The 14,065-nt window shown below is 48.2% G+C and overlaps 1 protein-coding gene across 2 annotated transcripts in view; it reads right to left on the bottom strand.

Moving 5' to 3' along the window:
• eif4e1c (eukaryotic translation initiation factor 4E family member 1c) overlaps positions 1-3,248 on the bottom strand; it is a 50,577-nt gene extending 47,329 nt beyond the window's left edge. Inside the window, exon 1 of one of the 2 annotated variants that reach the window (XM_072478777.1) lies at positions 3,157-3,248. In XM_072478777.1, the coding sequence (XP_072334878.1) occupies positions 3,157-3,192 (36 nt within the window). In that variant the 5' untranslated portion in view covers positions 3,193-3,248. The remainder of the gene's footprint in view (positions 1-3,156) is intronic. The other variant, XM_072478778.1, reaches the window with a different exon arrangement.
• Positions 3,249-14,065: the final 10,817 nt, after the last annotated feature.

Genomic DNA, 14,065 nt, shown 5'->3' with positions numbered 1-14,065 from the left:
CCGGGGGTGATTGACAAGAATCAGACAGGGTGCGTCAAGAGCAGGCAATTTAACACGAACGTGCGGAGGCTTCTAAACATTATTATGACGCCCTCAGAAGGAGGGGACGTAGAAGTAGTGGCTACAATGGATGCGGAGAAAGTCTTTGATCGGGTGGAGTGGGAGCACCTGTGAGAAGCGTTCAGTAGATTTGGATTTGGTGACGAATACATAGGGTGGGTCAAACTACTGTACCAGTAGCAAGTGTGTCCATGAACCGACTGAGGTCGGAGTATTTTCAGCTGCACCGAGGGACGAGGCAGGGGTGCCCCCTGTCCCCGCTGCTATTTGCCCTGGCAATTGAGCCGTTGGCCATGGCGTTGAGCACGTCAAGAAACTGGAGGGGGCTGGTTCGGGGGAGGGGGGGAGCAGCATAGTGTTTCGCTCTATGCAGACGACCTGCTCCTGTATATTTCGGACCCGCTAGAGGGGATGGGGGAGGTCATGGAGATCCTAAAGGACTTCGGGAGTTTCTCGGGGTACAAGTTGAACGTGGGGAAAGTGAGCTATTTGTGATCAATGCGAAGGGCCAGGAGGAGAGACTGGGGGAGCTCCCGCTCAAGGGGGTGGGAGGAGCTTTCGGTACCTGGCTAGGAATTGGGATGCCCCACACAAGCTCAATCTATCTCATCCAGTAGAGCAGATGGAGGGAGGCTTCAAAAGGTGGGACATGCTCCCCCTGTCCCTGGCGGGTAGGGTGTAGGCTGTGAAAATGACAGTCCTTCCCAGGTCTCTGTTCGTCTTCCAGTGCCTTCCCATCTTCATCCCCAAATCCTTCTTCAAGCGGGTGAACAGGATTATCACGGGATTTGTGTTAAAACAAAAGGATGGGGGATCGGTTTATAGATGGGACTTTTCCTAGCCTGAAGGCACTAGAGGAGAAATTTAGTTTGCCCCCGGGGAATGCCCTTAGATACCTCTAGGATGGATGGTCCACCGGGCACACATGACGACAGCGAGAATGAGCAAGTTATTTGGGGTGGAGGACAGGTGTGCAAGATGCTCAGGGAGCCCAGCAAACCATGTCCATATGTTCTGGGCATGCCCGGCGCTTAAAGAATTCTGGCAGGGCTTTGCAACGGCTGTGTCCAAGGTCTAGGACGCTCGGGTAAAGCAGAGTCCGGAGATAGCGATATTTTAGGTGTCAGAAGATCCGGGAGTGCAGGAAACGAAGGAGGCCGACGTCCTGGCCTTTGCCTCCCTGGTAGCCCGGAGACGGATCTTGTTAATGTGGAGGGACTCAAAGCCCCAGAGTGTAGAGACCTGGGTCAGTGACATGGCTGGGTTTCTCAGGCTTGAGAGGGTCCTTGCTGGGCTTCTCCAGGCGGTGGCAGCCATTCCTTGACTTTCTGGCAGAACGTTGAAAGGTCAGCAGCAGCAATCCAGGCGGGGGTGGGGAGGGTATGGAAGGTATACTCTTCTTTTGTAAATGGACTATAACCACCAGTCTGTTAAATTTTCTCCTTTTTGTTATTGGTTATGTAAAATTTTGTTTAAGAAAAACTTGAATAAAAACAATTTTAAAAAGGTTTCAAAACATGCAGGGCAAAAGCATGACTGGCTATTTTCTGCCTTGACTCAACAAAGCACTTGAGCTTTACAGCAATACCATGTAATAAATAGATTCATAGACAAACAACCCAAGGAATTTGGATTTATTTCTTGGGGCAGTCCCAATGTGCGATGGCACATTCACCTGCCAGATCTTTTCCCACCCATCTGATAACTGAAATATAAAATCTGAACCAGACAACTAGTCAATTCCTAATAGTTCAGTCATTTTTGTACCAAATTCTCAAAGACAGGATAACCAACTCGGGTCTGAATAGTACAGAATCGCAGGCTCAGTCCAAAACCAAGCAGAATCCCGCAGTCCAGCCAAGATGCAATGCACCCGCTGTTGGAATGTCATGGATGTAGAATGGGAGCTTCGGGCAATCATAAAATCGCAACAGTGCCTAAGGAGGCCATTCGGCCAATTGGGTTTGCACCAGCCGTCCGAAAGAGCACTTTACTCATGTCCATCCACTCCACACTGTCCGTGTAACTCGGTAACCTAACTTTCATTATGCTGGACACTAAGGGCAATTTAACATGGCCAGTCCACCTAAGCTGCACATTTTGGACTGCGGAAGGAAACTGCAACTCGACACGCAGAGGGTAGTGGGTGCCTGGAACTCGCTACCGGAGGAGGTGGTGGAAGCAGGGACGATAGTGACATTTAAGGGGCATCTTGACAAATACATCAATAGGATGGGAATAGAGGGATAGGGACCCAGGAAGTATTTATTGTGGGACTAATATTATTCATGAAGACTCGGTCTTGTTCTCAACTTTAGTGACATTTAAGGGGCATCTTGACAAATACATCAATAGGATGGGAATAGAGGGATACGGAATCAGTAGAAGATTGTAGTTTAGTCGGGCAGCATGGTCGGCACGGGCTTGGAGGGCCGAAGGGCCTGTTCTTGTGCTGTACATTTCTTTGTTTGACACATACCGTAATCCAAGGCAGGGATTGAACCAGAGTCGCTGGCACTGTGAGGCTAACCACTGTGCCACCCGAGGTATTGGACAGATGGCAAACTAAATATCCATAAAGGATCCCCATGATAAACTTGGAGGTAATGACAGAAAATGTGAATAATAATTTTGCCTCAGTATTTACCAGCAAGGTGAGCATACCATTAGAAGACAGTAAAGATATGATGATACCACAAGTTCATCTTCCCCATCCCAGAGCCACCTGCCCTTTCTGCACCAACCACTCAGTAACCTCCTGGCTCAGCCTATTGCCATCTGGCCCAAATCAACACCCCACCCGCGAAGTGGAGTAACACACCCCTACCCGAGACCTGTAACCCGGCCAAGAGTCTGGATACCGGTCACTCCGGGGCCCAGGACAAAGCCTGACACCGCCGCTAGGCCCCGGGCTCGGCCAGGCCTCCGCAACCAGCCGCAATTCCCACCTGAGCGGCTGCCCGCCGAACGGGTACAGGCCGCACTGATCCCGCCAGTACACTGTGGTCATGGGACAGCTCAGCTCAGTTCCCGCTTCTTCCCCCCGCCCGCGCACCATCGCCAGCCCTGCTCCGCTCGACCTGCCGCTTCCCTCACCGGCTCAGCCGCTGTTGCCGGCTCCGCGGTCGCCATCTTGCTGTCCCCAGGGCCCCTCCCCGCGCCCGCGCACGACAACCAATCAGCGATCCTGTGTACCTCCACCAATTAGCGAGCTCGCGTCTGCGCACCTTCACCAATCAGCGACCCGGCGCCTGCGTACCTCCACCAATCAGTGACCCCGCGTACCTCCACCAATCAGCAACCCCGCGCCCGCGCAGTTCCACCAATCTGCCATCCCGCGCCTGCGCACCACCGCCAATCAGTAACCCCGCGCCCGCGCAATTCCTCCAATCTGCGACACCGCGCCTGCGCACCTCCGCCAATCAGCGACCCCGCGCCCATACCCTCCACCAATCAGTGATCCTGTAATCCTCCACCAATCAGCGACCCCGCGCCTGCACACCTCCGCCAATCAACGACCTCGCACATCTCCACCAATCAGCGATCTCGCGCATGCGCATCTTCACCAATCAGCGGCCCTCGCGCCAACGGAACACCACCAATCAGCGAACTCGACATCTTCACCAATCAGCGACCTCGATCCGCGGACCTCTACCACGCGCCTGCGCGTCCACCAATCAACGCTCCCGCGCCTGCGCACTTCCGCCAATCAGCGAGCAGCTAGAACACGTTGGCACGTGGAGTTGAAAAGGGTGTTGTGATTGGTCGGCTGACTGCCAACCAGCGAGACTATTGGTATTCAATTAAAAACAAGGAACCAGTAGGAGTGGGTGATTTAGTCAGATTGTTGGGAAGCTTCCTCAGCTTCACCCATAAATAGAGAAAATCATGGCTTTGTGCGCATCAAGGTGGTCGGGTCTGTTGAGGGTGCGATAAGGAATCAACGTACACCGAGGAGCTAGTAACCGCGTAGAACCCCTCAGTCTGGAAACTTGTCCTTGACTGTGCAAAATCAACAGTAAATCTAGTCACCATAGTCCCACATGACCATATGCTGCTTTCCACTTTGGGGGGGCGGGAAAGCTGACTTTAACCACATCTCAGGCGAGGAGCAAAGTTGAGAACAAGACCGAGTCTTCATGAATAATATTAGTCCCACAATAAATACAACTGTGTTGAAACACTGAAGAGCACAACATGACCAATGTACATAATTTGAATGGAATTCTTAATGTTGTCCATAAGAGCGGAAGTAAGGCCATTCGGCCCATCGAGTCCACTCCATTCAATCATGGCTGATTTCAACTCCATTTACCCGCTCTCTCTCCATAGCCCTTAATTCCTTGAGAAATCAAGAATTTATCAACTTCTGTCTTAAAGACACAACGTCCTGGCCTCCACCGCCCTCTGTGGCATTGAATTCCACAGACCCACCACTCTCTGGCTGAAGAAATTTCTCCTCATCTCTGTTCTAAAGTGACTCCCTTGCTCCCCTGCTAATGGAAACAACTTCCCTACGTCCACTCTATCTAAGCCATTCATTATCTTGTAAGTTTCTATTAGATCTCCCCTCAACCTCCTAAACTCCAATTAATATAATTCCAGGATCCTCAGACGTTCATCGTATGTTAGGCCTACCATTCCTGTGATCATCCGTGTGAATCTCCGCTGGACCCGCTCCACTGCCAGTATGTCCTTCCTGAGGTGGGGGGCCCAAAATTGCGCACAGTATTCTAAATGGGGCCTAACCAATGCTTTATAAAGCTTCAGAAGTACATCCCTGCTTTTATATTCCAAGCCTCTTGAGATAAATGACAACATTGCATTTGCTTTCTTAATTACGGACTCAACCTGCAAGTTTACCTTTAGAGAATCCTGGACTAGGACTCCCAAGTCCCTTTGCACTTCAGCATTATGAATTTTGTCACCGTTTAGAAAATAGTCCATGCCTCTATTCTTTTTTCCAAAGTGCAAGACCTCGCACTTGCCCACGTTGAATTTCATCAGCCATTTCTTGGACCACTCTCCTAAACTGTCTAAATCTTTCTGCAGCCTCCCCCCCTCCTCCATACTACCTGCCCCTCCACCTATCTTTGTATCATCGGCAAACTTAGCCAGAATGCCCCCAGTCCCGTCATCTAGATCGTTAATGTATAAAGAGAACAGCTGTGGCCCCAACACTGAACCCTGCGGGACACCACTCGTCACCGGTTGCCATTCCGAAAAAGAACCTTTTATCCCAACTCTCTGCCTTCTGCCTGACAGCCAATCGTCAATCCATGTTAGTACCTTGCCTCGAATACCATGGGCCCTTATTTTACTCAGCAGTCTCCCGTGAGGCACCTTATCAAAGGCCTTTTGGAAGTCAAGATAGATAACATCCATTGGCTCTCCTTGGTCTAACTTATTTGTTATCTCTTCAAAGAACTCCAACAGGTTTGTCAGGCACAACCTCCCCTTACTAAATCCATGCTGACTTGTCCTAATCCGACCCTGCGCTACCAAGAATTTAGAAATCTCGTCCTTAACAATGGATTCTAGAATCTTGCCAACAACCGAGGTTAGGCTAATTGGCCTATAATTTTCCATCTTTTTCCTTGTTCCCTCCTTGAACAGGGGGGTTACAACAGTGATTTTCCAATCCTCTGTGACTTTCCCTGACTCCAGTGACTTTTGAAAGATCATAACTAACGCCTCCACTATTTCTTCAGCTATCTCCTTTAGAACTCTAGGATGTAGCCCATCTGGGCCCGGAGATTTATCAATTTTTAGACCTCTTAGTTTCTCTAGCACTTTCTGCTTTGTGATGGCTACCATATTCAACTCTGCCCCCTGACTCTCCTGAATTGTTGGGATATTACTCATGTCTTCTACTGTGAAGACTGACGCAAAGTACTTATTTAGTTCCTCAGCTATTTCCTTGTCTCCCATCACTAGATTACCAGCGTCATTTTGACGCGGCCCAATGTCTACTTTTGCCTCCCGTTTGTTTTTAATGTATTTAAAGAAACTTTTACGAGCATTCCTAATGTTACTGGCTCGCCTACCTTCATAATTGATCCTCTCTTTCCTTATTTCTCTCTTTGTTATCTTCTGTTTGTTTTTGTAGCCTTCCCAATCTTCTGACTTCCCACTACTCTTTGCATTCCCTAACTTCCTTTGTCAGCCATGGCTGCCTAATCCCCCCTCTGATAACCTTTATTTTCTTTGGGATGAACCTCTGTACTGTGTCCTCAATTACTCCCAGAAACTTCTGCCATTGCTGTTCTACTGCCTTTCCCACTAGGCTCTGCTCCCAGTCGATTTTCGTCAGTTCCTCCCTCATGCCCCTGTAGTTACCTTTATTTAACTGTAACACCTTTACATCTGATTCTACCTTCTTTCTTTCAAATTGGAGATTGAATTCTACCATATTATGATCACTGCCTCCTAAGTGTTCCCTTACTTTAAGATCTTTAATCAAGTCTGGCTCATTACATAACACTAAGTCCAGAATGGCCTGTCCCCTCGTGGGCTCCATCACAAGCTGTTCCAAAAAGCCCTCCTGTAAACATTCAATGAATTCCCTTTCCTTTGGTCCACTGGCAGCATTATTTACCCAGTCCACCTGCATATTGAAGTCCCCCATGATCACTGTGACCTTGCCTTTCTGACATGCACTTTCTATTTCGTGGTGCATTTTGTGCCCCTGGTCCTGACCACTGTTAGGAGGCCTGTACATAACTCCCATTATGTTTTTTTTGCCTTTGTGGTTCCTCAACTCTACCCACACAGACTCCACATCATCTGACCCTATGCCGTTTAGTGCTATTGATTTAATTTCATTCCTAATTAACAAGGCAACCCCACCCCCTCTGCCCACCTCTCTGTCTTTTCGATAGGTTGTGAATCCCTGGATGTTTAAATGCCAGTCCTGAACCCCCTGCAACCACGTCTCTGTGATGCCTACCACATCATACCTGCCAGTCACAATCTGGGCCACAAGCTCATCTACCTTTGTTCCGTACACTGTGCGCATTTAAATATAGCACCTTTAATTCTCCATTGACCGTCCCTTTTTGTTTTCTTAGTGTGGTGGACCTTGGTTTACTGAGCCTTTCCATACACTGTGTCATATTTTGTGGGATGGGGACTATCGTAACCTCTCCTGAGTTCTGTCTTTTCGTGCATTTTTGTATTCCTAAGCAGCTACGCTTCCCACTGATTACTTCACCTCTTGGTTCCCTGACTTTCCCTTCCCCACCAATCTGTCATTACTGTATTAAAGCACCCCAGAGTGCATCGTGATCTCTGGGGAAAATGTGAATATTATTGCACTTTCCTGTCATGACAATTTGAAATGTTTCAGGTATTTCATGAATAAAGTATATTTTTGCAAAAAAAAATCCTGAAATAAAATTTGTGATACATAGATGTATGGGTGTATGGTGATCAGATTCTCAGAAGTCAAAACTATAAAGGGTCATAGGTAAGTAGATGAGCAAAAATCTGACAAGTGGAGTACAATGTGGGAAAATGTGAAATTGTCCACCAGTGTATAAATGGTGAGAACAGTAAGAAGTCTTACAACACCAGGTTAAAGTCCAACAGGTTTGTTTCAAATCACTAGCTTTCGGAGCACTGCTCCTTCCTCAGGTGAATGAAGAGGTAGGTTCCAGAAACATATATATAGACAAAGTCAAAGGTGCAAGATGATACTTTGAATGCGAGCATTTGCAGGTAATTAAGTCTTTACAGATCCAGAGAGAGGGGTAATCCCAGGTGAAAGAAGTGTGAATTGTCTCAAGCCAGGACAGTTGGTAGGATTTCACAAGCCCTGGCCAGATGATTGGGGGGGGGGGGGGGGGGGGGGAATGTAATGCAACATGAATCAAGGTCCCAGTTGAGGCTGTACTCATGCGCGGAACTTGGCTATAACTTTCTGCTCGGCGATTCTGCGTTGCCACGCATCCTGAAGGCCGCCTTGGAGAACGCTTACCCGAAGATCAGAGGCTGAATGCCCTTTGTTGCTAACTTTGGTTGGCTCTTAATTTGTCGCTCGTTGTGTCTTTACTTAATTTGCTCTGTTTCTATAACCTTTGCTCTAGAGTCGCCAGGTATCTTTATATTACCGTGACTGACGTCCAAAACCGTAAAATATCGTGAGTTGAGTCCCTGTTTAAGCATGGTCTCGGGACTTGATGCTACTGTGGGGGCTGCTGCGGGGGTGATTTTGTTGAGTTCCCGGTAATCGATGGTCAGTCGCCATGATCCATCGGGCTTTCTCACTGGCCAAATCGGGACATTATTAGTAGAGGCTACCGATCTAAGTACGCCTTGTTCTAATAAGCTGTCAATAACCTTTGAGATTTCTCCCCCTGCCTCTTGGGGAAATCCATATTGCTTCTGGGGTCTAGGGTCAGGTCCTATTATTTGAACCGAACCAGCCATTCTGCCACAGTCATTTTTAAGACTTGCAAATGCGGTCCTGTTTTTCTGAAGGACTGCCCTAACCTGTTTGTCTGCGCTAATCGTGGTCGGGTCAAACCAAAAATCGCCGACTGCGCTAATCTTGTTTGCATACTCACCTACTGTGAGCGTTGTCATTTTCCAGACACATTGATTTACTGGGTCAAATGAAAGGTTGTGGGAGTTCATGAAAGCAATGCCCAAAATGTGTTCTGCTGTGTGGTCCAGATCGACCAAAACTATGGGGTGTTTCGTTGTAATATTGCTAATTTGAATGGGTACAGGGGCTGTGATGTGTCCCTGCTGTGAGTGGCCTGTGAAGCCGCTGAGGGTGATTGTGGCTGTAGTGGGCCACGTGTCTTTTTGGAACATGGTGGAGGAATTAATTGTGGTGCGGGACCTTCCTGTGTCCCAGAGAAATTCGATGGGCTGACCCCGTATTTTCGCTGCAACGACTGGTCGGCTGGACCTATCCCAAAGGGTGTCGCAGACCCAGGTGGGGGGGCCCAAACACCGTCAGTCAGTTCCGTTCAGGTCTGTCTGGTCTGAACGGGTGCTTACACTATGTATGGGCTTTGTCCTGTTATTCAGAGTGCCTGCCTGCTGGGCTCTCTGTGGCTTTCGTGGGGCATTGCATTCTCGTACAAAGTGACCTAATTGTCCACAGTTGTAACATACCTGTGGTTTCTGTGGGGGGCTGTTCATGCCTTAGTTCACCCATGCGGGGTTCTGGTACGTTTTAACTGCTTGGATATCTGCCTCTGCCTGCTGTTCTTCGGGTTTCCTAATTGCGGGTTTGTTTTGGACAGATTGCTCCCAGAGGCGGGACAACCTTTTAAAAACCCATTTTTCGTTGTGCGCTTCTTCCGAGGGGTCATAATTGGTACAAGCTTTTTGTCCTGCATCTGTGGCATGGGAGATAAGGGTGCGGGTCCATTTGGCCATGTTGTCTGGGGACAAATGGGTGCGGTCCAAAAACGGTTGTAAAATGGATCCACAGGTGTCCAGCAAACGCTGTGGGGTGTTCTGTCTTCTTCTGCCTGTACTTATTCAGGCCTTCTACTGGGTCACCTCTGTTATAGCCGATCGCATCTAGGATCGCCGTGTGTATCTCTGCAAGGGTGCCTCCTCCTACATTCTGTGGGTCGGGAAGGGCTGCTACAACCGAAGGGTCTAAGCTTAAAACTGTGAGCTTCAAAGAACAACAAAGAACAAAGAAATGTACAGCACAGGAACAGGCCCTTCGGCCCTCCAAGCCCGTGCCGACCATGCTGCCCGACTAAACTACAATCTTCTACACTTCCTGGGTCCGTATCCTTCTATTCCCATCCTATTCATATATTTGTCAAGATGCCCCTTAAATGTCCCTATCGTCCCTGCTTCCACTACCTCCTCCGGTAGCGAGTTCCAGGCACCCACTACCCTCTGCGTAAAAAACTTGCCTCGTACATCTACTCTAAACCTTGCCCCTCTCACCTTAAACCTATGCCCCCTAGTAATTGACCCCTCTACCCTGGGGAAAAGCCTCTGACTATCCACTCTGTCTATGCCCCTCATAATTTTGTATACCTCTATCAGGTCTCCCCTCAACCTCCTTCGTTCCAGTGAGAACAAACCGAGTTTATTCAACCGCTCCTCATAGCTAATGCCCTCCATACCAGGCAACATTCTGGTAAATCTCTTCTGCACCCTCTCTAAAGCCTCCACATCCTTCTGGTAGTGTGGCGACCAGAATTGAACACTATACTCTAAGTGTGGCCTAACTAAGGTTCTATACAGCTGCAACATGACTTGCCAATTCTTATACTCAATGCCCCGGCCAATGAAGGCAAGCATGCCGTATGCCTTCTTGACTACCTTCTCCACCTGTGTTGCCCCTTTCAATGACCTGTGGACCTGTACTCCTAGATCTCTTTGACTTTCAATACTCTTGAGGGTTCTACCATTCACTGTATATTCCCTACCTGCATTAGACCTTCCAAAATGCATTACCTCACATTTGTCCGGATTAAACTCCATCTGCCATCTCTCCGCCCAAGTCTCCAGACAATCTAAATCCTGCTGTATCCTCCGACAGTCCTCATCGCTATCCGCAATTCCACCAACCTTTGTGTCATCTGCAAACTTACTAATCAGACCAGTTACATTTTCCTCCAAATCATTTATATATACTACAAAGAGCAAAGGTCCCAGCACTGATCCCTGTGGAACACCACTGGTCACAGCCCTCCAATTAGAAAAGCATCCCTCCATTGCTACTCTCTGCCTTCTATGGCCTAGCCAGTTCTGTATCCACCTTGCCAGCTCACCCCTGATCCCGTGTGACTTCACCTTTTGTACTAGTCTACCATGAGGGACCTTGTCAAAGGCCTTACTGAAGTCCATATAGACAACATCTACTGCCCTACCTGCATCAATCATCTTAGTGACCTCCTCGAAAAACTCTATCAAGTTAGTGAGATACGACCTCCCCTTCACAAAACCGTGCTGCCTCTCACTAATACGTCCATTTGCTTCCAAATGGGAGTAGATCCTGTCTCGAAGAATTCTCTCCAGTAATTTCCCTACCACTGAAGTAAGGCTCACCGGCCTGTAGTTGCCGGGATTATCCTTGCTACCCTTCTTAAACAGAGGAACAACATTGGCTATTCTCCAGTCCTCCGGGACATCCCCTGAAGACAGCGAGGATCCAAAGATTTCTGTCAAGGCCTCAGCAATTTCCTCTCGAGCCTCCTTCAGTATTCTGGGGTAGATCCCATCAGGCCCTGGGGACTGATCTACCTTAATATTTTTTAAGACACCCAACACCTCGTCTTTTTGGATCACAATGTGACCCAGGCTATCTACACCCCCTTCTCCAGACTCAACATCTACCAATTCCTTCTCTTTGGTGAATACTGATGCAAAGTATTCATTTGGTACCTCGCCCATTTCCTCTGGCTCCACACATAGATTCCCTTGCCTATCCTTCAGTGGGCAAACCCTTTCCCTGGCTACCCTCTTGCTTTTGATGTATGTGTAAAAAGCCTTGGGATTTTCCTTAACCCTATTTGCTAATGACTTTTTGTGACCCCTTCTAGCCCTCCTGACTTCTTGCTTAAGTTCCTTCCTACTTTCCTTATATTCCACACAGGCTTTGTCTGTTCCCAGCTTTTTAGCCCTGACAAATGCCTCCTTTTTCTTTTTGACGAGGCCTACAATATCTCTCGTTATCCAAGGTTCCTGAAAATTGCCGTATTTATCCTTCTTCCTCACAGGAACATGCCGGTCCTGAATTCCTTTCAACTGACACTTGAAAGCCTCCCACATGTCAGATGTTGATTTGCCCTCAAACATCCACCCCCAATCTAAGTTCTTCAGTTCCCGCCTAATATTGTTATAATTAGCCTTCCCCCAATTTAGCACATTCACCCTAGGACCACTCTTATCCTTGTCCACCAGCACTTTAAAACTTACTGAATTGTGGTCACTGTTCCCGAAATTCTCCCCTACTGAAACCTCTACCACCTGGCCAGGCTCATTCCCCAATACCAGGTCCAGTACCACCCCTTCCCTAGTTGGACTGTCTACATATTGTTTTAAGAAGCCCTCCTGGATGCTCCTTACAAACTCTGCCCCGTCTAAGCCCTTGGCACTAAGTGAGTCCCAGTCAATATTGGGGAAGTTGAAGTCTCCCATCACCACAACCCTGTTGTTTTTACTCTTTTCCAAAATCTGTCTACCTATCTGCTCCTCTATCTCCCGCTGGCTGTTGGGAGGCCTGTAGTAAACCCCCAACATTGTGACTGCACTCTTCTTATTCCTGATCACTTCCTATATAGCCTCGCTGCCCTCTGAGGTATCCTCCGTTAGTACAGCTGTGATATCCTCCCTAACCAGTAGCGCAACTTAGCCACCCCTTTTACATCCCCCTCTATCCCGCCTGAAACATCTAAATCCTGGAATGTTTAGCTGCCAATCCTTCCCGTCCCTCAACCAGGTCTCTGTAATGGCAACAACATCATAGTTCCAAGTACTAATCCAAGCTCTAAGTTCATCTGCCTTACCCGTAATACTTCTTGCATTAAAACACATGCACTTCAGGCCACCAGACCCACTGTGTTCAGCAACTTCTCCCTGTCTGCTCTGCCTCAGAGCCACATTGTCCCTATTCCCTAGTTCTCCCTCAATGCTCTCACCTTCTGACCTATTGCTCCCGTGCCCACCCCCTGCCATACTAGTTTAAACCCTCCCGTGTGACACTAGCAAACCTCGCGGCCAGGATATTTATGCCTCTCCAGTTTAGATGTAACCCATCCTTCTTCTTTTCTAGGTCACACCTGCCCCGGAAGAGTTCCCAGTGGTCCAGATAACGGAAACCCTCCCTCCTACACTAGCTGTTTAGCCACGTGTTTAGCTGCTCTATCTTCCTATTTCTAGCCTCACTGGCACGTGGCACAGGGAGTAATCCCTAGATTACAACCCTAGAGGTCCTGTCTTTTAACTTTCTGCCTTGCTCCCTGAACTCCTGCTGCAGGACCTCATGCCCCTTCCTGCCTATGTCGTTAGTACCAATATGTACAATGACCTCTGCCTGTTTGCCCTCCCCCTTCAGGATGCCCTCTACCCGTTCGGAGACATCCTGGACCCTGGCACCAGGGAGGCCACATACCATCCTGGAGTCTCTTTCACGTCCACAGAAGTGCCTATCTGTGCCCCTGACTATAGAGTCCCCTATTACTATTGCTCTTCTGCGCTTTGACCCTCCCTTCTGAACATCAGAGCCAGCCGTGGTGCCACTGCTCTGGCTGCTGCTGTTTTCCCCTGATAAGCTATCCCCCCCGACAGTATCCAAAGGGGTATACCTGTTCGAGAGGGGGACAGGGGATTCCTGCACTGACTGCCTGCCCTTTCTGGTGGTCACCCATTTCTCTGCCTGCACCTTGGGTGTGACCACATTTATATAACTGCTATCTATGACGCTTTCCGCTACCTGCATGCTCCTAAGTGCATCCAATTGCTGCTCCAACCGAACCATGCGGTCTGTGAGGAGCTCCAGTTGGGTGTACTTTCTGCAGATGAATCCATCCAGGACGCTGGAAGCCTCCCGGACCTGCCACATCTCACAGTCAGAGCACTGCACCCCTCTAACTAACATTACGTCAATTAATTAGTACATTAAAGTAAAAAGTTTTTAAAAATTTTTTTAAGTGACTGTTAACTATCTGTTTCCTAGCACTAGATTTCTACTATAAATATGAAAGCTAAATATAGTACTCTCCGGTCTCTGGCTTAGATACCCCTCTAAATTATAATTAAGTAATTATGTTTAATTAGTTACCAATGCTTAATTTTTTTAATTTAGTGTAGATTCCCAACCAGCCACTCAGGTCACAGCTTATCTGTTTCCCCCCGACACACACAATTTGAAAAAGGTATAAAAGTAAAAATGAGTAAAAATCACTTACTTACCTTCTTACCCTCTGAGTGTCTGAGATGTTCTCAGGTTCTCTCCCTGACAGAGACTGCTCCTCCACCTCCGAACGGCTCCCGAAACTACCTATACTTAGCTTCGGAA

The sequence above is a fragment of the Scyliorhinus torazame genome, chromosome 16 (genome assembly GCF_047496885.1).
Source record: "Scyliorhinus torazame isolate Kashiwa2021f chromosome 16, sScyTor2.1, whole genome shotgun sequence".
Lineage (NCBI taxonomy): Eukaryota > Metazoa > Chordata > Chondrichthyes > Carcharhiniformes > Scyliorhinidae > Scyliorhinus > Scyliorhinus torazame.
The sequence above is the reverse complement of the archived record's forward strand: the minus strand, read 5'-3'. Positions and strand labels throughout refer to the sequence as shown.